General features: G+C 32.2%; 1 protein-coding gene across 4 annotated transcripts; it reads right to left on the minus strand.

The window, feature by feature from the left end:
* Positions 1-8887: 8887 nt before the first annotated feature.
* On the minus strand, positions 8888-24316 carry LOC124532480 (protein spaetzle-like). 4 transcript variants are annotated; one of them, XM_047107390.1, is made up of 6 exons: positions 24093-24316; positions 15984-16062; positions 12492-12625; positions 12166-12279; positions 11572-11672; positions 8888-10799 (listed from the first exon to the last, which is right to left on the minus strand). In XM_047107390.1, exons 1-6 carry the CDS (start codon positions 24129-24131, stop codon positions 10628-10630), a joined length of 639 nt encoding a protein of 212 aa, XP_046963346.1. In that variant the 5' UTR covers positions 24132-24316; the 3' UTR covers positions 8888-10627. The 4 variants fall into 4 exon arrangements, with proteins under 4 accessions (XP_046963346.1, XP_046963344.1, XP_046963342.1 ...); XM_047107388.1 differs by having other exon boundaries at positions 15933-16062; XM_047107386.1 differs by having other exon boundaries at positions 15933-16068.
* Between the last annotated feature and the right edge of the window lie 1119 nt (positions 24317-25435).

Below are 25435 nucleotides of genomic sequence, written 5' to 3' on the forward strand. Positions count from 1 at the left end.
TGATTTGTTGTAGCAGTTGGTCATTGGCAGTCTCTACTGTATAAGCTAAAGTTATTTTGTTAATGAATTGTAAAATATGACTCTTGATATTAATTAATAACGTTCTTCTTTATTAAAGTTAAGCAAAGAAAACGATACAGTAATGAAAATTAAAGTTATCACAACGTTCCCGGTTCCAGCGTTTTCTGCAGATAGCGGGTTCAATTTCCCGCCAATGTTTTCTTTTTTTTTAATAATGTTGCCCACTTCAAAAACAGTAGCGACAACAACTGTGTCTAAATATTAAATATAGAGTATAAGTAAAATTAAATATTGAACAATTGAATGAATTAATCTATAACAAATTACTAACTAATAATACTACGTATTAATTGTTCACAATAGTGACGATCTTATAATTTCTAAATTATACTAAACATGGTAATTGTACGTTTAATTACAGGTAATTAAGACAAACATAATGGATAACTGTTTAACATCAACAAAAATTGAATTCCACTCAAAGATTAGAAATATTACTTAATTTTAAAATTCAATACATAAAATTAGTGGACCAATTAATTAATTACCAGATTACAATATGTTCAATTCCTAGACACTCCCATAAAAGATAATTAACCCTAATTGGCGATTAACGTTTTACCTGTAAAAATTATAATATATACCCTATATATAAGAAAAACTACAGTTGATAGGAGAAGAATAGAATTTAGTAATCGTAGATTATCAAAATTAAAGATATTTATTACACTTTTGTGTTGTGTCTTCATGTCCAGTGTCTTCTTAAATACTATCCTTGTTCTGTTTATAGTATTACTTTTCTGTTTGCGAAATAGTGAAGAAAAACCTTTGTAAAATATGTTAACTTTACTTAAAAAAAAGGAAAAGCAGTGTTATTCTGTAAGAAACCGGTTTGTATCTCACTTGTAAAATGTTGGCAATCGACTTACAGTACTCAGTTACTTACAGTTTTCATACGTGTATCTTATTTATAGTGATTCAATGTGGTCAATGTCACATATGACATTCTGACATTTCACGTGATGTTCGAGTTTCTTGTTACGGAAGAGCCCCATGGATAATGTAGCAATACAGTTAATTAATCGGAAGTGTGATTAACAGGGAAAACATGTTACCACTCTTGTTTCAATTTCCATTAAATTATCTTTGGTATATTTTGTAAATATTCCTTATATTTATTTATGTAATGTGTTAAATAACTAAATTATTGGTAAATCAATTATTTTCCCACCTACGAGCAGTGATGATTTAGCAACTGGTGTTCCACGCGTCCTGAGGAAATATTTCAGTTGATATTCTAACATCATCATTCATCATCATCATCTCATCAAGTAGTCTAATGGTATTGGACACTAAGAAGTTAGGTATCTTGTACTTGTGACTGACTTTTTAAACCGGAACAATATATATTTTGCTGCGTAGTAGCAGAGAAAGTTATGGGTACATTATCAGACGGACTTGTAAAAAATCGTATGATTCAGTAGTATCGATTCAGATTGGTGTCTATATTTTCTAACCGTCTAATCTGCAAATCCTGTTAGGGATGATAGATTAAAATTTCAAATCAAATCAAATCAAAATAAACATTTTTTTAACATTTTTAACAAATTAAGTGGCGCTACCACCGTTTCGGAAAGTAGATTCTACCGAGAAGAACCGGCAAGAAACTCAGTAGTTACTCTTTTTCAACATTTAAAAAATACAGTCATGTTAGTTAAATACCATATATGTATGTAATGGCAAGGTATCTGCCAGGGTATCTGCCTGAAAACAGGTATTAACTACACGCTTTTTTATCATCTATTCAAAAAATTAAAAGAAAAGCACCCATTATATTGTGATTTTTTTTAATTTAAGCTAATCAATTTGATTGTTTATATTATGTAAACTGTGTATTTTGTTTCATCCAATAGTAACATGAATACAACCCAAGTCAATAAAAAATCTACCTTCTAATTAACCTTTCCAAGTTTCTTCAATCAATCAATACGTACGACCAAATCACATTTTCGTGACTAGGCAGAAGGCAGGTGCATGAATTCAGTATATTAACTACGGTGACATTTTACACCTTCGAATGCAATCCAATAATTTTTGTCTCAGAATATTATGTACGGAATTGTGAAGTATGTCGCCTTTAAGCTAATTTTCGATCAAATAAGCTTTATTGGCTTACCAATTAATTTCAATGACCAACAACAACAACAGCCTGTAAATTTCCCACTGTTAGGCTAAGGCCTCCTCTCCCATTAAGGATAAGGTTCGGAATATATTCCATCACGCTGTTCCAATGCGGGTAGGTGGAATGCACATGTGGCAGAATTTCTACGAAATTAGTCACATGCAGTTAGTCACATCCACACGATGTTTTCCTTCGTCAATTCATTTCAATGTCCAAATTCTACACGAATTCATAATAAATCCAATTTATTATAATTTAGTCACAACACAAAAACAAAACAACATTAGTAGTACTTAATGTGGTAAAAAACAATGTTTCTTGATTTACCTCAATCAAAGTTCAGTCAAAAACAAACAAATTAAGCGCGAATGAATCATACGTCATTCATTCATAATAATTTCAGAATAGAACGAAATTATATTCATTCAATTAAATTTTCTGAGTTGTGACGTATAAATAAATACAAATATTGGACAACATCACATATATTATTCTGATCCCAATGTAAGCAGCTAATACACTTGTGTTGTGGAAAGTCAGAAGTAACGACGGTACCACAAACACCCAGACCTAAGACAACACTTTTTTTTTTATGTTATAGGTTGGCGGACGAGCATATGGGCCACCTGATGGTAAGTGGTCACCATCGCCCATAGACAATGACGCTGTAAGAAATATTAACTATTCCTTACATCGTCAATGTGCCACCAACATTGGGAACTAAGATGTTATGTCCCTTGTGCCTGTAGTTACACTGGCTCACTCACCCTTCAGACCGGAACACAACAATACTGAGTACTGTTATTTGGCGGTAGAATAACTGATGAGTGGGTGGTACCTACCCAGACGGGCTTGCACAAAGCCCTACCACCAAGTATAGAAAAGTAATGAACTTTTTATACAGTTATTCGGCCGGGAATCGACCCAGGACGTCGGAGTGACGTACCCATGAAAAGCGATGTACACACTGCTCGACCGTCGAGCTCGATCGTAAGAGTCTTGTTAAGATTTTCCATCAAGAATTCTTATGATGACTTCTAATGATGAATGACAATTAATTGTGTGTTTAGAATTATGTGCTTCGCTGGATCCGCAGCTGTTTCCCATAGTACGTATCAAATTTGTGGTTTCTTCGGATTGTGATAGTCACTTGTATTAAGGCCACGCTCTTGCTTATTTGATCAAAGCGGTAATTTTCAAGGAAATCTATATATTTAGGCTGACTACTCTGTGCAGTTTGCAGGCGATATCTAGGGATGGCCATCGTCGACACGGAGAGAGATGTGAAATTGTGTCAACGCATGCTCCCCCACTCCTCCACTTCTTTGCGTTTCACTAGTTACTCTCCTCAGTTCAATTCCTAAAATCAATATATACCAATGGGAATCTTTATTAGTTATCCAACAAAGTACATAAAAGTACAATCACTTTTAAATAAAATAACAATAATAAGCCAATGCGTTGAATGGGTAGCTATTTTAAAACGACCACGAATGTTACGTTACTCTATATGTGTATTTTCATGTAAGCGACTTATGTTTTTTTTTGAGAATAAAAGTCTATGAACCTAAACCTTATTTAGCATTACCGGTTAACAAGCGGTTAGCTCAAAACATAGAAATTGATAAATCGTGACCATGCAACCTTATTTGTTACGAACATGTTCCTAGTCTCTGTGATCACTCTCATTATGTTACCATCTGATCTGATGAGGAGGTGATTTACGAAACAAGTCTGCACTAGACTACTTACCTGAATTTTAATTTTTTTCAACGATCGATCCCAATGTTAGTAGTTAAAGCACTTGTGTTATGGAAAATCAGAAGAAACGACGGTACCCCTAGACCCAAGATAATATAGAAAACAAATTAATTTTCTACATCGACTCGGCCGGAAATCGAACCCAACACCTTGGATTAGTGTACACACTACTCGACCACGGACATCGTCCAAATTTTAGGTCGATTATGTTTCTGAAACAGGACATTTTCCAAAGCACATATTACAGAATTTATGACGCCTGTTGTCATATTATATAACAGGCAGGATTTCCCCGTAATATGACGACTATGCTGAATGCAGGGCCGGATTTATTATACCTTTACCTTCTTATATTTTCTTACGACATCGATAGGCAGAAGGACAAATGGACACATTGTTATTATTTCGAGTCGAGATGGCCCAGTGGTAAGAACGCGCGCATCTTAACCGATGATTGCGGGTTCAAACCCAGGCAAGCACCGCTGATTCATGTGCTTAATTTGTCTTTATAATTCATCTCGTGCTCAGCAGTGAAGGAAAACATCGTGAGGAAACCTGCATGTGACAAATTTCATAGAAATTCTGCCACATGTGTATTCCACCAACCCGCATTGGAACAGCGTGGTGGAATATATTCCAAGCCTTCTCCTCAAAGGAAGAGGAGGCATTTAGCCCAGCAGTGGGCTGTTGTTGTTGATGTTATTATTTCTTTTATAACCAATATGCCAATTACCCTGGAAATTTAGATGTTACATCCCTTGTGCATGAAGGTACACTGGCATTTATTTGGCAGCCGGGAGTTAGGGGGTGTCAGCGTGTATAGTTCCTAAGCTCAGGTAACAAGAAAGGCTTCCAGCTTCTGAACTGAAGGATATAAAAGACCAAGTGTTTGCACATATATTTTTGTGGGTACTGATTATCACTTCGTTATAAGTTTAACATATCATTAAATTCAAAAAATTGACCCAATACTATATGATGACGATTATTTGTAATGAGTAAATTATGTCCATATAAGTAATTAATTGCATATATGACTCAAATTTCAAATGTATTGAAATATGGAACAGGAAATATTAATAATTTTGCTAACTTAATTATGTATCATCGTCGTTTCAGATATATTGAACCTCTTATCCGCAATTAAAAAAAAAAAAAAACTTATTAAACTTCATTCAACTGTTTTTTTTTTCAAAGAAATGACAGAAGAAAACTTTTAATATTTATTATTTAATAGCAATCCGCCCCAGCTTTGCACGGGTGCAAAAATAATACTAAATATACTACAGAATTTGTTTATTTACGACATCATATTGGAAACTTCTAAAATTATAAGTGTTTCTTTAATATATTTTCTATATGTTATATGTATACAAAAACCATTCTCTCGAATTACTCTATCTATTAAAAAAACACATCAAAATCCGTTGCGTAATTTTAAAGATTTAAGCATACTTAGGGACAGACAGCGGTAAGCGACTTTGCTATACTATGTAATGATAATGATAAAATCTGTTAATATGCATATCGAAGATAAACATGGCTAGCCATTTAAAGTTTAGTCAGTACGAACTTCTGACACAGACGCTCGTGTGGCACTTTTTCTCTAAGACCAAGAGAAAAAGTGCCTCAATCAACAAAGAAACACACACATACAAACAACACACCATTAAATCTTTATATTTCCACTAGTAGTAGCCAGCGGCTTCGCTCGCGTTTTAAAGTAACCTTTCTTGGAGTTCAAGTTTGCTTAATACTAAATTTCATCACATTCGGTTCAGCGGTCGTGAAAGAGCGACAGACAGACAGAGTTACTTTCGCATTTATAATAATAATATAGATCAATCGGCTGTGTAACAAAATACATGGCCGTTTTATATTTTTACAATTGACTACACATAACGTTAATTACTTCATGTGTTATTGTCATTCTTATAAATGAGGTCGTATACCCGTGTGAATTTATTATCTCTTACATATGTATATTTATACATTACTTTGGCTAACACCAAGACGAATATTACTATTTTTTTAATTTATAATTTTAACTGATTAATTATTGTTTAAGCTTTATTTAATATGATTTATATAATACAACATATTATTATAATTATAAGTGATGTAATTAAGATTGGATTAGCTTATTATGGTTAGACGACGTTTTCAAATATATTGAGATTTAACTCTGACCAATCTGTAGCTGTTGTGTTGTGAGAATGGGAAAACGTTTGAACGGTAACTTCCGTTTCGATTCGATTGCGATAAAGTGACAATTTGATGGTAGAATTGACGACCTGCAGTGTAATTCTGGAAGAATTCATTTCGTATCTCACTCGTGAAATGTTGACAACCGACTTTTACGTATGTTTAACGTGTTTTTGCATATATCTCGGAAGTATAAAAAAAAATACTTTTTTTTTGTTTTTGTAAAGTAACTAAAACGTTTTCCAAGATGGCGGCTAACGCTTGCAGTTTCGGGCGACAGAAACTCGGTTTTATACTTGGGGGGCACCCCCCGACATAATCCAATCGAAAAATCACGTAGAAGGATTTTATGCAGAGCGGACCGATTTTTGGTGCTAAAGTCAATGTCACATGTTCCATTTTGACATTTAACTCTCGTATTCTGCCCTAAGTTTCAAGTTTTTTCTTACGTAATCGCTCTACTGTTTACAAAATTCGAATCCCTACCAAACACAATAATATATGAAATATTAACCTTTCTTTACATCCTTCATTGCCTCAGGCAAAAGTTACTAAAATCTTTATTTCATTACATTTCAAATATGGAATGTCAGTAGTATATTATTTGTCTATGTCTTGAAATGTGGGTTTGCCGCCTCTGAATATATGTCGCTCTGTTTCTAAATAGTGAAGTAAAGTAAAGTAAATTAACAGCATGTAAATTACCCACTGCTGAGCTAAGGCCTCCTCTCCCACTAAGGAGAGGGTTTGGAACATATTCCACCACGCTATTCCAATGCGGGTTGGTGGAATGCACATGTGGCAGAATTTAGATGAAATAAAACACATTCAGATTTCCTCACGATGTTTTCCTTCACCACCGAGCACGAGATGAATTATAAACACAAATTAGGCACAAATATATATAGTGGTGCTTACCTGGGTTTGAACCCGAAATCATCGGTAAAGATGCACGCGTTCTAACCACTGGGCCATCTCAGCTCAGTTTCTAAATACAGCCCTGTATTTATCCATTCTTACACAAAACATAATCTTTGTTCATGGGGAGTTCTGTAGTTGCTAATTTTCCTTAAGTAATATCCGTTGTAAAGCGATAATGTAATCGGTTCATACATGAAAACACAGTGCATGCTCGAATTGTAATGTACGACTAATTAATTATTCTTACGCTTGACGCAATTTTAAAGTTGTTGAACTGTTTCTAAAATATTTCTAAACTATTACATTTCATGATTGATGTATGTATGTCCTTTTTTACATCATCCTTTTTAAGTAAAGACAAATGTTTTCGTTTCAGTAAGTTTAAGAAAATATCTAAGTATTGTAAATACTTGTTAGGAATTTTCCGTTTCACTCATAAACTAACTTTATATCATCACTAGAACTGAAAAGAAATTGTATTATATTACAGTAACAGCCTGTAAATTTCCCATTGATGGGCTAACGCCTCCTCTCCCATTAAGGAGAGCGTTTGGAACATATTCCACCACGTTGTTGCAATGCGGGTTAGTGAAATAAGAGCAGTAATGATTTGAATGAATAATTTTGATGTATTTACGCTTACAATTTATCGAACTATAACAAAACTTATCGCTTATTTCGAAAATCAACGTGGAAGCGACGAGTTATTTCAGAACTTCAACGTTTCATAACTGAAACTACCACAAAAGCCTTCTTATCGATCCGAAGAAGCACTTAGCATATAAGATAGATCTCTTGTCCTGTAAATAACATTACTTTCCTATGCCCAATATACTGTAAATATATGACCTCCGTGATCAGTGAGTGTATCGTGAGTAGTGATTACACCGGTTTTCAGTGTGGTCCCGGGTTCGATTCCCGACCGAGACGGTGAAGAAAAAGTTCATAATTTTTTTTAGATTGTCTTGGGTCTTGGCGTTTGTGGTACCGTCATTACTTCTGATGTTAAATAACACAAGTGTTTTAGCTACTTAAATTGGTACCAGAGTAATGTATGTGATGTGGTACAATGTTTATTATTATTTATTATTTTATATTCATAGGTATATAGTGGATTTGTTTTAAACAGAAACCTGTTTTGTAATATCGTGCCTTTTAGTCTCGTTTAGAATTACTAGAAATCCGCCCTGATTTCGCATGGGTGCAACTTCTATAAATGGGAAATATAATATACAATTAAGTGTAGTTTTTTTATCAGATTTTTAGAATTGGATCATTAGTTCCGGAGATTAGCCAGATCCATAAAAACAAATATTTTTTATCTATAATACTATAGTACTTTTACAATTTATTATTGTGGGCATCTGACTAAAGACTCTACTATCACAAAGTATTCTGGCGTACTGTTATTTTTTGCTGCGTACTGATTATTGTCGGTGGAAACCAGATTGTGAAACCGATGAGGCTTTAAATTAAAATTACCTATAAAAATAGCCCTGCCAAAATTTTATCTACTAAAATACACTAATATGGTACTAAACGCAATTATTATTGTAATTATAAACGAAGTATTTATACTTCTGGTGTTTAGCTTAGCTTTAAAAATTTCATTTATAACTTGTAATTTTGTGTTTCATACGAATGTGAGCAATATGAAAGTATGTGGTATGTGCTATGTGCTTATGAGATAATCTAGCATAATTGATATGATTTATTAAAATTGGATTATTTAATTTAAAGGCAAACTAGAATTTGAATCAATTGAATATATTAAAGAGGCAGTTTTAAATGATCTGGTGTATTGCATAAACATTTTTTTATTATGGCATATTCCTTGACAGTCTTAACATTGTAAAAGTTACAGCGGTACACAATACAGGACCGAAATCTGACCCCAGCAATTATGAAATAATTTCAGTGCCTGTGAGATCAAGTATATATTTGAAAAACAATTCACAAAAGATTAAATAACTATTTAGACAATAAAATATGGTTAACTCAATCAGCTTTTATTGACGTAATTCAAAAACCTAAAACAAATATTTTTCTATATGTCGTTAGCTATTTTCGTCGTCCTGAAAAACATTTTGATTAGCCATGCTAAATTGCAAAATCTTTGAAACGAAGGATAACAGAAGAAATTGGCAAAATATCTAACTTTAAATGTTATTTGCGTAACACCCCGTTCACATGGTATACCCCAGGGGTCGATGCTGGGACCATTTTTTTTCTTAATATATATAAATAACCTTATCAATTTAAATTTACCTGGAGATTTGACATTGTTTGTAGATGATACCTGTTTACTTTGCTAATTATATCACAAATATAAAAATACCTAAACTAGCATGAAAGGTTTCATTACAATCTTATAAAAATAAATACAACATCGTACATGAAATTTAGGATTAAAAGTAAAAAAAATGGAATTTTATTCTTATGGAATATTATATATTATATGAATATAAATAATGATATTCTACACAGGTTCAATAATAAATAACTATTTTATTTAATGATTAATATAGGATGACAAACTATGATTATTATGAAAACAGAAATTTTGAGCAAAATCAATCAACTGAAACCTGCATACATAAAATAAGATACATCATTAATAAAGTCACATACCTATTTAATGCCTATTAGAGTTATATCAATCATCAACAAAGACTACCCTTAAAAAAATTAAAGTCATTCAGGATAAGCTCATCGAAGATAAAGCATCATGAAAATTGTCCAAGATTCCAAGATAAGATTCCAAGATTTGAAGGGTTATAGGTTTGCACTAGTCGTGTTATCCTCCTTACTTAACCGAATTTAGTAGAGTAGTACCAGTATTCACAGAATTGGATACTTATTATTATTACTAAAATATTTAAATTAGAACTTACTGTAGTTCTGGCCAGGCTAAGGTTTTTTAGTTCAGGTTTTCCTATCACACCTATCGTCTCAGATTTCACAGCGTCTAAAATAGCCACAAAGCCATTTTGGTCAGTTCATTTGTTAGGTCGTAATATTCATTAATTTTTACTATATGACCTTTCGGTATGATATTTTCTGGCGGTCCTAGTACTTGCTTCTTGAATACATTTGAGCCCTCTTTTATAAAATCAATTTATCTTTTCTTTTTGGTTAATCATAATTGGCTCTAACTATTTACAGCTTTATGTGATGAAACCTTTTCTGAAACGTGCTATATTATAAGGTTCAGGTTTTATGAAAACAACGGGTTAATAATTTTGTGAGTTAGGTATTGCGTAAAAAGACTCCTAATTAGTATTGAATACGTTTGATTTTAACGGAAATTCTGATTATGAAATAATATTATCATAGGATAAAAGTTTCGGAGGCGAAAACTCTAAGATACGATTTAATTTTTTTACAAAATTTAATCGTTGTAAACTAAGCCTAAAAACACATACAATTAAAACAACGTCAAATTAACATCAACAATTACTATAGTAACATGTTTTCGTTTACAATATATTTGTTATACAACAAGAAGTGTTTTATATGATTTAAGAGTTTTATTCTTTACACAACTTTCACGACACATGAACAACAACTGGGCACTTGGAAGGGTCTCTGTACAACTTCATTTTGTTCATTTAACGCCACCATCTGTCGTAACATGTATTTCTGAACGCATCGCGCTTCATAGCCATTTTGGAAATACGCCACCGCTGAGCAAGGAGAATCTCTGGTTCTGCAAAATTAAATAAAAATGTTATAAATACACCCATATCGTGTTTTAATAATCTATACATATAAAAAAATGGAGTGTCTGTTTGTAATATTAAAATAGCCCTTTTTACTCAATGCATATGTATTTATAGACGGGTCATATGTCAAATTAACATTTTTTTACAATTTTTGTCTGTCCGTCTATTTGTTCCGGCTAATCTCTCGAACGGCTGGACCGATTTTGACGGAACTTTCACTGGCAGATAACTAATATAATAAGGAGTAAATTAGGCAACAATATTTTTTTTTGTTAAATTCAAACCCGTACAAGGTCGTGGAAAAATTGTAATAAAAAAAGAACAAAAATAATAAAGAGAAGCATACAAAAGAGATTTGGAAAGCAATAAATGAAATCGTGTTTCAAATAGGTTACAATCAGCTTCCGAGTTGACTTCCAAAACCCAACACTGATTTTAATAGTAACATTTGCAGCTTAAATTGTAAACTGCCATACTAAACTACTAAACCTAAAAATAAAATAAGGCAGGGGCAATTGCCTTTCTGCTTATAGTGTAAGTTAATAAAAAAAATCTATGAACCTGTGATGGGTCATGACAGTATGTCTATGTAATAATTAAATAATGTTTTATGTAACCATAAAAAAGAGGACCATATCATCTTAATTCCCAGGATCGGTAGTAGGTACGTTGACGGTGTAAGGCATAGTTAATATATACAGCGACAATAATAAATTGATTGACTACGCTATGAATTGGCTTAAAAGTAATACTTACTGGCATATTTCTACTCGAAAAGTTTGCTGTGGCTTCGCTTTATCATTCATAATGACGAACCATTCTTTATTGGCATCCTGAGCAGCTCTTGGAGCGTACAGCTGAAAATAATAATATACATATATCAAAATAATTTAAGTAATTAATAATTAGTAATATTCTAAGGTATAACTATGTACAGTTTTAAAATTTGAGTTAGCCTTAATTATGGATGTGGATTGATATAAAGGAAACGGCCACAAAAGAAACGATGGATGGGTTCTGTGAAAAACAATATGCTTGGAAAGAATGGTACTTGTACATGACGTCATATAGAGAAGTACGGAAGAAATAGACTTGCTCCGCCGACCTTAAAAAAATTGGGATAAGGGTAGGAGATGATGGTCTATAGTTTTCGCGATCCATTGCAGGAGTAAGGAATGGTAAATATTTGTTTATGTTCTTGTCAAATTTTCATCAGGTGAAACAAATATTTACGTATGGTATAAAAAGTTTCGGAAAATGCTTTCGGAATAGAAGTTTGATATGATGATTATGCTTATTTATCTACCTTTATAACGTATATGAAAAAGAACATTTATACATCAGAAATACCTTTTGTACTGAATTACAAAGTTCAATGTTTTCTTCCTCAGGTCCAATTCTTTCAGCTATCTGTGGTATGTCCAGAACATCTTTGTTGAATTTACTGATGTTATTTCTTTCAAGCTGAAACGTTATAATTTCAAATTTAGAATGCGTTTTACTGAAGCCATCAACTTATTCCATTTTAAAATTTAGTTTTAGATTTACAAAAATACTTGTTTATTTATTCCAAAATAATGGTCAAAATAAGTATCTTTTAATGTGAGAGTTTTATTTCGTCTAAGACTCAATTTTTATATATGGCTTAATATAATTAATGGTCATAAATAGCTTACTTCTTGAGCTAAACTCTTTACTAATTCTTCTGGGTAATTGGGTATATCTTCACAGATACCAATTGTCTTGCATTCATCAGGAATTACCAGATTGTTCCCAGCACGTGACGTTAATCCTGGGAAGACGAAACCCACTGAAAATAAAAAAAGAACAATTTTAGTACGTGTAGAGTTTACAGCTAAAAATCACATTTTTGTCAATTAATTTAAAATTAATTCGAATTTCAAATATGTCCAAAATGCTGAAATATTAGATACAAATTGGAATAACATACGACTATTCTATTTCAAACTAGGTTCACATCCAGGGTGCTACTGATAGAAAGTTAGTGTTATTGTAGTATGTTATTAAATTCTCAGTAGCACCGCAGAGTTTAATCAGCGAGCGTTAAAGACGTTTCCGCGCTTGAACAGCTGACTGCTTATAGTCATGAGTAAAGAGATTATGAGCGTAAGAGCTAGGGCGCACTGGAGATTTTTGTCATGGTGACTATTTCGTCACTCTTGTCACCGACCGTCTCTTCGAAATCCATGGTAGCGAATGAGACTTCGATTTCGAAAATGTTTCGCCACTGTCTCTATTAATGAGCTACTTTGGAAACGTGACGTGACAATGACAAATACTTTAAAGTCACCGTGACAAAAATCGCCAGTGCGCGCTAGCTCTAACTGTATTAAAATCAATTACGTGCAGTTACATATATATTAATATTATACCTACATCTATTAAACAAAATTAAACATGTATTATATACATTATTAGTAAAACCAGAGTAAGAGAATTATATTACAGGGATAAATAAGTATGAAGTAGTTTTAGTTCTTCAAAGAGTTATTCTGTACATAGTAAGACATAATCCGATAAGGCAATAGTTGATTACAGATATATACCTACAGAGCCGTCAAGCTATACTTGGGCTCTTGGGCTTATATGAATTTGGGGCTCTTCTGCTACTTATTTACTAAAATTAAATATCTAGCAAAATAACAATGCAAAAATTTATTTTTAATTTCAAGAATCCGTCAGCTTTGGGCCTTAACTTTAGTTTCAATTAACCGAAGCGGTAATTTTCGTAAATGTTTAGGAATCTGATCGGTTGTACTATTTTATGGTATCGTATGTTTGTCTATTTCTAATATAAATTTTAATATCGACTATCATCATTAGCTTTCAATAAAGCTTTTTATTACTTCTCACAAATACGAAAACTCGTATTTATCAACATGAGCACAAAAGTGTAATAGAATTTGTTGGTTCTTTGGGGCCCCCTCTAGATAGGGGCCCTCGGCATGTACCATGTACCATTATAGTAAAGACAGTAATGGAAAAATATATTATATGGACAATCACTTCTAGCAATAAAGATTCCTTACTCTGTCAATATGCAGTCATAAATAATTTACATTATTTACTTTTATTAGAAACGTATTTCATAAATTACTATTTATATACGAAGTCACGAATAACATATTTCATCTAATTATTTATCATATATTAAAAGAAGCGTGAGTTTACAAAATATAATTTATATTGTATATAGTTTAACACTTCGGACGCGGCATTTTTTTTTAATTTATTCCATTTCAGCGCTACGGGGCTTTAAAGATCTCGTAGGAAAACTATCATAATATCGGTACGGGTTTTCTTGAGATGCGATTTTGCAGTGCGCTAAGTGAAGAGACCTCGTATTAAAGTAGGTACACAATAGCATTATATTTTCCATAGGCATCATATTATGATATTTATCATTTACCTACAATATATCAAAAATGTGTTACGGCCTCCGCACGAGAGAAAGTTTTTCTTAGCCGCAGCGCAATACGAGGCCTATTAGACCTTGCTCAGCATTGAACATGTTAACTAAACGTCATTGAGGAATGCTCGACGTATTTCGGGAAATTTACAATACAAAAGATCTAAAAGTGGCCACGTAAAACCTCGTAATAATGTGAGTAAAACCCGATTACGAAATAGTAAAAATATAAATAATATATTTAACTACATAAGGTTATAATCATTAGTACCGCTGATGTAATGATGTTATGAGAATAATTCTTATTTAATTACGAAGGACATCAAACAATGAATCGTTAATGTTTATGATGGCAACACGGTGATTTATTGCGCATGCGCTGTACACAATTACAAATGTATGAGATACATGACTTTTTATCTCGTAGGTTAGTGGACTAGCACATGCTCCTGTTGGCAAGTGGTCACCACCGCTCTAAGACAATGGAGAAAGAAATACTAACCATTCCCTACATCACCAAAGTGCCACCAGGGAACTAAGAGGTTATGTCCCTTGTGCCTGTAGTTACACTGCCTCACTCGCCCTTCTAACCGGAATACAACAATACTGAGTACTGTTGTTAAGCGGTTGAATATCTGTTGAATGGGTGGTGCCTACCCACACGGGCTTGCCCAAAGCCCTAGCATCGAGAAACTAAATAAACTACTTTTTCTAAGTGCAAATAGTCTTACTATCTTATGTGTTTTTGTTAGATCGTTTCTTGATATCTTGTTAACTAACAAATGCATGGAACTAAGTGCTGTCTTATCGCTAACTAGGCAGTCTTTACCAGCCAGTGATTATGTTCATATGTGCCGGTTCTAATTGGAGAATTTAAACAAGAAACTTGTGTAAACAAGGGAGATTTAATCTTGCCATTCGACGCGGTTAAGATTTATACAGTAATACATTTGAGGAACTAATGTTAATATTTTTTTATAAGCCAATTATTTCATTTTACTTATCAAATGTTAATTGTAATTAGTAATGACCCTCTAAGCCCTTTCACATCCCATTGCGCGATGCATAATACCAACCTATATACACCTATGTAAAGTAATTAAATTTGCGAATTAAAAAAAAACTTTACAATTTAAAAAGAAAGGAAAAAATATTGCTTAATATATCCAGTTAATTTCTAATTCACAAAACATTTATAACTGGGAGGATCAATTATATTACTTCAATAGAAGAAGAAGAAAATAAGTCTGTTAACAAATTGTCACTATCGAAATCGAATCGTTTCCGTTTCTGCTAAAACATCGATTTGCAGTTCGGTTGAGGTTAGATCGGAATATAATCGAGATCGTATCGAATCATATATAATATAATATATAGAAATCACCATTACCTATTATTGAGCTACGGTTTACGTTATGATAATTATTCAAAGTTGGATCGAACAATTAGGCACGTATAGGTTATACTCATAACCTTTGTAAGTTAGGTTAGGTAGGTAGTAGGCTCCAGTCCAATAAAACGATGAGAGCCTGTAGACGCTTTTTATATCTCCACAACCATTTTAAACGTCTATAATATTTTTGGCATTTCAAGCTACCTTGTCCATAACCAAAAGCTATATACGCACTTGATAGTCTTTTGAAAAGCGGCATTGCATTGGAAACACGCTCGATGTATCGATACGAACCTCTTTTAGTGATAAAAGGCTTCACAAATCTATTCAGGATTTTGTACGAACCATTCGGTTTGTGGTTGGCGGACCTCTCGCTCTCCGACACTGATCGTGTATCAGCTACGTCACCGCCTTTTGTTGATGCCTGAAACTGATGAAAAATTGCTTTAAAATTTAAAGTGTAAAACTCTAAACGCGTAGACGCGTGCATGACCGATGACAATTATTCATGTGCTTAATTTTTGTTTATAATTCATCTCGTGCTTTGCGGTGACGGAACACATCGAAACCTGCTTATTTCATAGATATTCTGCCACATATTTTGCACCAACCAGCTTTGGAACAGAGTTAGGAAACACACTAACATTAACATGTTCCAAACCCTCTCCTCAAAGGGAGAGGAGGAAATTTACAGGCTGTTGTTGTTGTTAGTTGTTGTTTGTAAACTTCTCTTCCTAATTAGACGATTTGAAGTTTATATGGTGGTATCGTTAAATTTGACAATCAGTAAGTGTATTGCTTGTATATTGAATAAAGGAATTTGAGTTTGATGCAAGCCGCTCCACAGCGGTCTAGTGTGTGTACACCGATTTTCATGGGTACGCAACCGAGGTCCCGGGTTCAATTTCCGGTCGAGTCGATGCAGAAAAAGTTCATTAGTTTTTATGTTGTCTTGGGTACGGATGTTTGTGGTACCGTCTTTACTTCTGATTTTCCATAACAATAATGTTTTAGCTACATACATTGGATCAGAAACAATGTATGTATGTGATGTTGTCTAATATTTATTTAATTACTTATAAAAATTACATGCCATGATATTTTCATATTTACATAAATATTTTGAACAGTTGGTAAGCGAGTCATAAATTATATTGTAAAAACAAATGTTTAACATAGAATATTTATTTTTAATTCTTTTCTTATCTAAATGTCGAACATATTCAGATAAGAATTCAATTTAAAAATATGTTTTATGACATTTAAATGCTGTAAAATTAAAGTATGCTTAAACTGTTAGGCATATTTCATTTAACACAGAAGTATCATTAACTGTTTGTCTAATTCGTACAAATTTGGTGGGTTTTCATTTTATTTTAAGATTTGATGTCGATGTGACTGACATACATCTTTCAGCGTTCTACTAGAATTCTTTTGCACAGAGGATCTATTCCAGTATATAGGATTTTTGGTAAATGTATTTTTAAAGAAGATTAAATAGGAGATGGAAATTTATGTGGTAGAATTACTTGTTCTTTGTGGTAGGGTAGGTGCCACCCACTCATCAGTTATTCTATCGCCAAACAACAGTACTCAGTATTGTTGTGTTTCGGTTTGAAGGGTGAGTGAATCAGTGTTACTACAGACACGAGGGATATAATATCTTAGTACCCAAGGTTAGTGGCGCATTGACGATTTAAGGAATAGTTAATATTTCTTACAGCGTCATTGTCTATGGGTAATGGTGACCACTTACCATCAGGTGGCCCTTATTAAAACCGCCAACCTAAACCAAAAAAAGTTGTATTTAATAATTTCTATCGTCATTCTCTTAGAAACAGCATAGAACAGTTTGCTAATTAGCTATTAATTACCTAGTTTACAATAAGCGTTACGATTCTGAGTATTTGTAAATAGTTGAATACCAAATGGGCAACTTCAAACAATGGATTGCGTTTCTTGTAAATCATTAATGGAATACGAATATAAATAAAATTGTGTAATGAAAATATTATTGGAACCGATTTAACCGAACTGTTTTAAATTTGAAAAAAGAAGAAGAGAAGAGAGCGCTCTGTACATAGATACGTTTAAGGTCGCCAAAATTGTAAGCTTCTTTTTTTAGGCTGTGTCCATGTTTTATTTATTTATTTTATTTATGTGGTTTACAACAAAGTAAAGTTAAATAATTTAATTAAAAAACTTAACCAAAAGAAAATTGAAGACAGGCAGAATCAACGCGTATCGTATATTTAAATACATATTGACAATGATTTTTAAGGCAAAATACTTATGTAAGTATAAAGACTACACGCAAGCACGTAAAAACAAAACTAATCGTGAACAAAAAAAGTTTCTCGGATTCAATAGACAAAAAATTTGGAGATCCTGTGTTTGAGAATTTTCGTTATTATTTGAATGAATTAAGTCCGCAATGATTATTAAGTATTATAAGGTTATCAGTAGGTATAAAAAACAGTCATCGAATTTGACTTATAAAATATATAATTAAAATCAAAATCAAAATAAACTTTATTCAAGTAGGCTTTTGCAAGCACTTTTGAATCGTCATTGTACAATTAAGTGAAGCTGCCCTCGAAAGTAGATTCTACCGAGAAGAACCGTCAAGAAAATTCAGTAGCTACTCTTTTTCAACATTTAAAAAATACACGTCATGCTAGTTCAATCCAATTAATTCATTGTTAAATTAAATAAATACGAGTTTATTATGCTAAAACATGTTTATTATTTAAAATTGCGTGAAATAAAATAGTTGTTTTAAAATTGTTAGATGATTTAGTTCCTGTTTGTTATAATAGATGGCGTTACTTGTCGCACAGGTAAATGTCACTATTTTATTAAAGTATAAAAAATGAAATCACGCTATATATTGTTTTGTTATAGAATACTATAATAAAGAGGTCGATAATATTGTTTATAGTGTGAGGTGTAGTGTAGTCTCAGGGAATTTTCCACCGTGCTTATTAAAAAAAAACAGCTACACACGTAAGCAGCTAAAAGAATAAATATACTTAATACGAACAGCGTGTAAACTGTACTAATTATACTTAAATATTTGTCATCGACAATTATATAATAGTGTTGGAAAAACAAAGACTATGAAAGTATTTGTTAATTTTTAAGTCGGACATTTATATATTGGATTTTAAATTAACATGATTATATTTATTATTAAAGTTATTAATTTCGGGATATTTACCATGTTTTTTATTTTATAATTCGTAGACAATGTCGAAATATCGAGCTCCACCGAACAAAAATAAAAAACATGGTAAATATCCCGAAATTAATAACATTTATATATTATTTTACATATTTATAAATTGAAGAAACGAACGAGTTTTACAGTTTCTTGTAGAATCTAAATTTCCCAAAACGGTGATACCTTCACATTTTATTTAAATAATAATAATACATTAATAAATATTGTAAAAGTACATGCACCCGTAAGAACCTACTTTAAAAAAAACTTTATTGACCAAATGTTACAGCGGTTTTACTTTTGTTAAATATAAATAAATAAATAAATATGCCAGTCCACCCATTCACTAATGATACCATTAAATAATTAATTAATATTCAATACTTGGCACTGCCCTAATTCAGTTTGAACAATGAATGACTAAGTCTAATTCCAGATATGGCAAGATTATTATCTAGATATTTTCCTAGTCGGACTGCAAGGGATATAAACTACAAGTGTTTGCATGTCAATGTCAAGCTTAAAGTTATTTAATAATTAGATTAATAATCTATTAATAATAATAAATATTGTCAAAGTGAAGTATCATAAAAATAGTACATTTTTTAATTTAAAATTTTTGCGCGTAAGTCTGTTTTACCAGAGGTAATTAATTGAAATTGAGACTCTTAACCCTTGGACCTGATAACACTGACTCACTCAACAGTTTAACGAATTACACAAGAACTCAACAAATAAAGAATTTGATATATTAATAATATGAATTCAGCATAACTCATGAATACTTGATGACTCAAAGTAATTTACGAATAATATTTTAAATTAACGATTATTACGGCAAGTTATTTAATATGCACACGTGTTAACAATTGGCGTCTTGTAATAATTAATTTTGATCATTGAATATACTGGATCTTCAACGATCAAATTTGCTGTGTTTAACTACGTTCGTATGTTGCATACTTTTTAATAGGTAGGTACAATGATATTCTAATAAACAGATATGTTATACCCATACTAAACAACAGAAAAAAGTGTGCCGCGCCGGGGACCGTTTATTTTACATTTCGTTACAAATAAAAAGGATAGCTTGATAAAAATAATAAGTAAAAGGGATAACTAGATGTTTTAATTACGCAAAACGTATTACTACATAATTATGATGTATTATAACGTATTACTGGCATAATTATGATGAAAACGACTAAAGGCAAACGTCCCAATTAGGACGTTTTCTAGTCTTCACTTTTTGCGCGTTAATGACATATCTGTTTACTAGAACATCATTGGGTAGGTACTAATATTTTGTTGATTTTTAATTCCAATGGAAAAAGTCATAAAGACTACATAATCGGTAATCTCTATATAGATATAATAACCATTCATAAAATATGTTTAATTTTGTATTTGATTAAGTTGTGTTAGAACTCGGTACTGATGGACTTTTTAAATCGTGAAGGCAATATATGTGATGTATTTCTTTTGACATTACTGGATTCACTGTGAACCAAGATGCAATCTTATGAGATCGCATCTTGGTAAAAATCGTTGCTGTTAAAGACCTACACAACTATTTACTCTACAGACGCAAAGATCAAACTCAAATTCCTTTATTCAATAAGTAAAGAGGCATTACACTTACTTATTGACGGTCAAATGAAACACTGCCACCGGTTCGGAAAAGGAACAACAGACCTGAGAAGAACCGGGGAAAGAAACTCAGCAGGTCTCTCTTGTCAAATAAATTAAAAACATATACTGAATATGAATTTCCACCAGCCTGCATTGGACTTTCCACCGATCCTTCTCAAAAGGAGAGGAGGCCCTTAGCCCAGCAGTGGGAAATATACAGGCTGTTCATGAATTTAAAAATTATGGAGTTGCAATTCGGTCAAAGTTGTTGAATCATAAACGTTATAAATAACAGGATTGGTCTGGAAGATTTGGCTGGTCAAAATTGAGTATAGAATTGAGAACATATATGCTGGTATAAGTTATTAGAATAGAAATATTACTTTGCATATTCATTTCAAGTGGTTTCTCTAAAACTCCAACAATTCAAATAAACATACAGTAGTTAGCAGCATACACAGGTAGCATCGAAGTGTTGACACACATAGTTAGAATCAATATGCGAGGCTTTTGCCTTTACGATGGCCATTATCAAGTTAATATATGTATTTATCTTTAAAGGCGTTGTTTATCTATCTTTTATAGAACGAGGCATCAAATATATTGTTCGAAATTATATTCTGCGAATTCGGATCACAAAAAATCTTTCTACATAATATGGTAACAATTTTACAAATCAATAGATACGTTGTGTACCTATTTGCTTCCGAAACCGCGAAACACTTTTTCTTCGTACTTTTGGTTAAATGCAGTTTTGATACATGTGTTCATTTTAAATTATTTGTAATATATCATGATTGTGTACTTAAAATCTTGGTTTGAGTTTGATCTTACGTGCTCGGTTGGACTAGATAGCCTTCCAAATAAACTCGTCTTTATAATATTAATAGAACATGCGAGAAGAAAAACAATTAATTTGAACAATATTCAATATATAATAATTTTTACACGACACTAAAAATACCTACAACAACAACAACAACCTGTAAATTCCCACTGCTGGGCTAAAGGCCTCCTCTTCCTTTGAGGAGAAGGTTTGGAACATATTCCACCACGCTGTTCCAATGGTTGGTGGAATGCACATGTGGCAGAATATCTATGAAATTTGTCACATGCAGGTTTCCTCGCGATGTTTTCCTTCACCGCTGAGCACGAGATGAATTATAAAGACAAATTAAGCACATGAAACAGCGGTGCTTGCCTGGGTTTGAATCCGCAATCATCGGTTAAAATGCACGCGTTCTAACCACTGGGCCATCTCGACTCTGGACCATCTCGACTCTTAAATAATACCTAACAATTTGTAACATTGCTATCTCTTACAATCCACATACGCGAGAAAAAAATAGCAACATTTTATGTTTTCAATGTATTAAACTGATAAGTAAAATGAAATCAATTAATTAAATGACTATAACGAATAGCATGCAGATGAAACCGAGCGTGAATTGTTTTTTTTTTTTGTATTATTAGCATGTCCAATGATTCTAAACACGAACAAGTCTTAGCACGTTGCACGTATAAAGAAAGTTACTTTTACTTTCGTATAGCAACACATTTATAGCTGGCGTTTATAACCGGTCAAGGAAATTATCAATATGACATATATTTTTTTTATTAACACTATGAACTGTATTGTAATTATATTTAAGTGTATTTTAATTATTTAATGTTACTTTCCAAATATTTTTTTATTTTTATAAATACTTTTTGATATCGATATGGATTGCGTAATGCTATCTATAATTTTAATTTTTAGAATACAACAGTTTAATGTGGTACTTCTTTCTACGTTATGAATTATCAAAATTACATATTCGCAAGAGTATAAAATTATCAAATATCGTTATCATGTTTTGGAGACTTTTGCAACCCCTTCTTAAACGTTAATGAAAAGTTTGCTTTGGCTAAGGCAAGAATGTTGTAGAGACTTTTTTCATAGATTTTTGATTGAAAATCTTAAACGACTTAAATATCAATTTCCATAACAGATATAAACTCGTGTAACTTTAGTTAAAAGGCTTCTTGTTATAGATGTTATATTTATACTTCCATATATGTTGAAACATTAATGTAAATTTACTACTATTATATACACTTAATACTAGTATTAGCCGAACAGTCACCGGCCAACCTGATGGTTTAGTGGTCACTAACCTATATTAAACGGTTTCTACATCATCAATACAGGAAAAAGGAAACAAAGATCTTATGTTCCATAACCGGAATACATCAAAAGTACTGAGTATTACTTTTTGATAGTTGGAACATAATGTTTTCAATAATTAAAATTTAAAATAAAATGTATTTATTATCTATACTCATAATAGAAATGTTAAATGATTCTGTCTGTTTGTTACGCTTTTCATACCCCTCAACAAGCGAAAACTTAATCAAAATCAAAATAAACTTTATTCAAGTATGCTTTTACAAGCACTTTTAGTGAAGCTACCACCGGTTCGGAAAGTAGATTCTACCGAGAAAAACCGACAAGAAACTCAGCAGTTATTCTTTTTCAACATTTAAAAAATACAATTATATTAGTTAAATACAATTATATATGTATGTAATATATCCTGCCTGGAAGTCAACAGGTATTAATTCCAAGCTATTTTATCATTTACAAAATTTTGTATCTGCCTTTTTTAGTAATGTATTTTTGTTATAAACGATTTGAATTTACGAAACGGCAAAGTTAAAAATGTCTGCGGAATCTTATTATAGAAACGGATTCATTATTACATATGTCTTATTCTGCATGAAATGAATCAACAGATATTTATATAGTTATCATTTGACAAACGTACATATACGTAGCTAAGTAATTAAGAATATAATATATTAATTCATAAATATTATTAATCATACTATGTACCTACATAGTTTTAACAGCAGACCTATAAATAATTTGGCGAGAACGCCATGTCGGAACAGGTAATTTATATTTGTTCAGTGAACTTACCTAAACATAATTATGTTTTATTTATAGACTATCTAATTCTATTGGTACGGGGGAATTTCAAACACCCCCCCTAATGAAACTTCCATATATATGTTTACTATATATATAAAGTTCCAATTTTCAGCTTGCTAGGATCCATTCGTGAGTAAGTAAGTAAGTTATGATTGCATGTTGAGAGTCAATCAAGTCCACGATTTTATAAGTATAGATAAATATGTATCTTTATATGTAACTTTATCTAAGAACATTTAATACTTATATTTTCATTATACACAATAAGTAAGTTAAATTAAAAAAACAAACTATTATGATAAAACGTCCATTTAACTTAGTTAGTGTGACTTATCGAACGATAAGAAATCACATTAATTATTTCTTTGAAACAAATGAAAACGCACACATAAATATAATAACATTTTTAAAATATGCAATAAATTACTAGAAATATGACCTTGTAATTTTATAATTTTCGTAAACGAAATATTTTCAAACCATAACATTAAACTATCAGGAAATGGAGCACTCTGTATATGGATTTCCGCTTAAACACAAGGTCTGGGCATATATTTACCGTGTAAAATAATCGCACACTATTCGCTTCGTACGATACGTGTCTATTTATCAAACTCAAACATACCAGAGAAACCAAAAGAATGCACAGAAGAATCCAGGCCATCACGACTTATTGATTCAATAACATCGTATGTTACACTATACAGCGTGTTCCCTTTTTATATACGAAATATAACCATTTTTCACTCGTCACTTATTTACGTCACAACGAATAAGCGGTTTATCTGCGACGACACATACACTTATATCAGCGTCTGAATGACAACTGGCGTGACCGCTGAGTCGCTAAATTGTATGCTATCCACTGACCGCTTTAACAAGACCTGTATTTTTGATTGTGATAAGTTCTTTATGGCCCTTGGTATTTGAGCGCGGGAGGGGAGGTCGGGGTCATTTATAATTTGATAGAATGAAATAAGTGTTTCCCATTCACGTATAAAGTTGAATACGTAATGGGAAAAATAATGGAATTGCATATACGGTATCATTGATATTTATATGAAATAACATTGTTCCTTAGTTGTATTCATTAAAGAAAGTTGTTTTTCGTCCTCGGTTTGAGCTCGTTTGATAAGATGCAGCGGATTTTACGTTTAATAACGGCAATGAGGAATTTATCTTAATTAAGCGAAGCGATAAGAGGAACTGTAATAATAAAAATATTGTAATTTTATCTTGATTAAAATGCATTTTGTATTGCAGATGCCAAGCTAATATGGAAGCGAAGACTTCCTGGCAGTTTTTCCATGTACAATATATGTATATAAAAATAATCAAATTATTGGTATATTCATATGCTTGATTTATTTCTACACTAGCTCACTGGCTCAAACTGAAACTCTTCGAAGTTTACGATTTCGTACCCATATCTATTGAACCCGCTAGGACTAGTTCATAAATTTAATAACAACAACATGAAAAATATTTTATAACAACAACAACAACAGCCTGTAAATTCCCACTGCTGGGCTAAAGGCCTCCTCTCTCTTTGAGGAGAAGGTTTGGAACATATTCCACAGCGCTATTCCAATGCGGGTTCGTGGAATTCACATGTGGCAGAATTTCTATGAAATTTGTCACATGCAGGTTTCCTCACGATGTTTTCCTTCACCGCTGAACACGAGATGAATTATAAAGACAAATTAAGCACATGAATCAGCGGTGCTTGCCTGGGTTCGAACCCGCAATCATCGGTTAAGATGCACGCGTTCTAACCACTGGGCCATCTCGACTCTCGATTTTTATAAATACTTTCATATAAGGCGAAAGAATATCTTTGAGGATTTTTACTGGTCGAATCTGAGCTCGGGATTAAGTACAACATTGTGAATGTTTTCTTTATAATATCTGGGTCAGTGTGGAGATAAAATAATGCAATTTAAATATTATTTATAGTTTGAATTATTA

This window comes from Vanessa cardui, chromosome 9, assembly GCF_905220365.1.
Source record: "Vanessa cardui chromosome 9, ilVanCard2.1, whole genome shotgun sequence".
Lineage (NCBI taxonomy): Eukaryota > Metazoa > Arthropoda > Insecta > Lepidoptera > Nymphalidae > Vanessa > Vanessa cardui.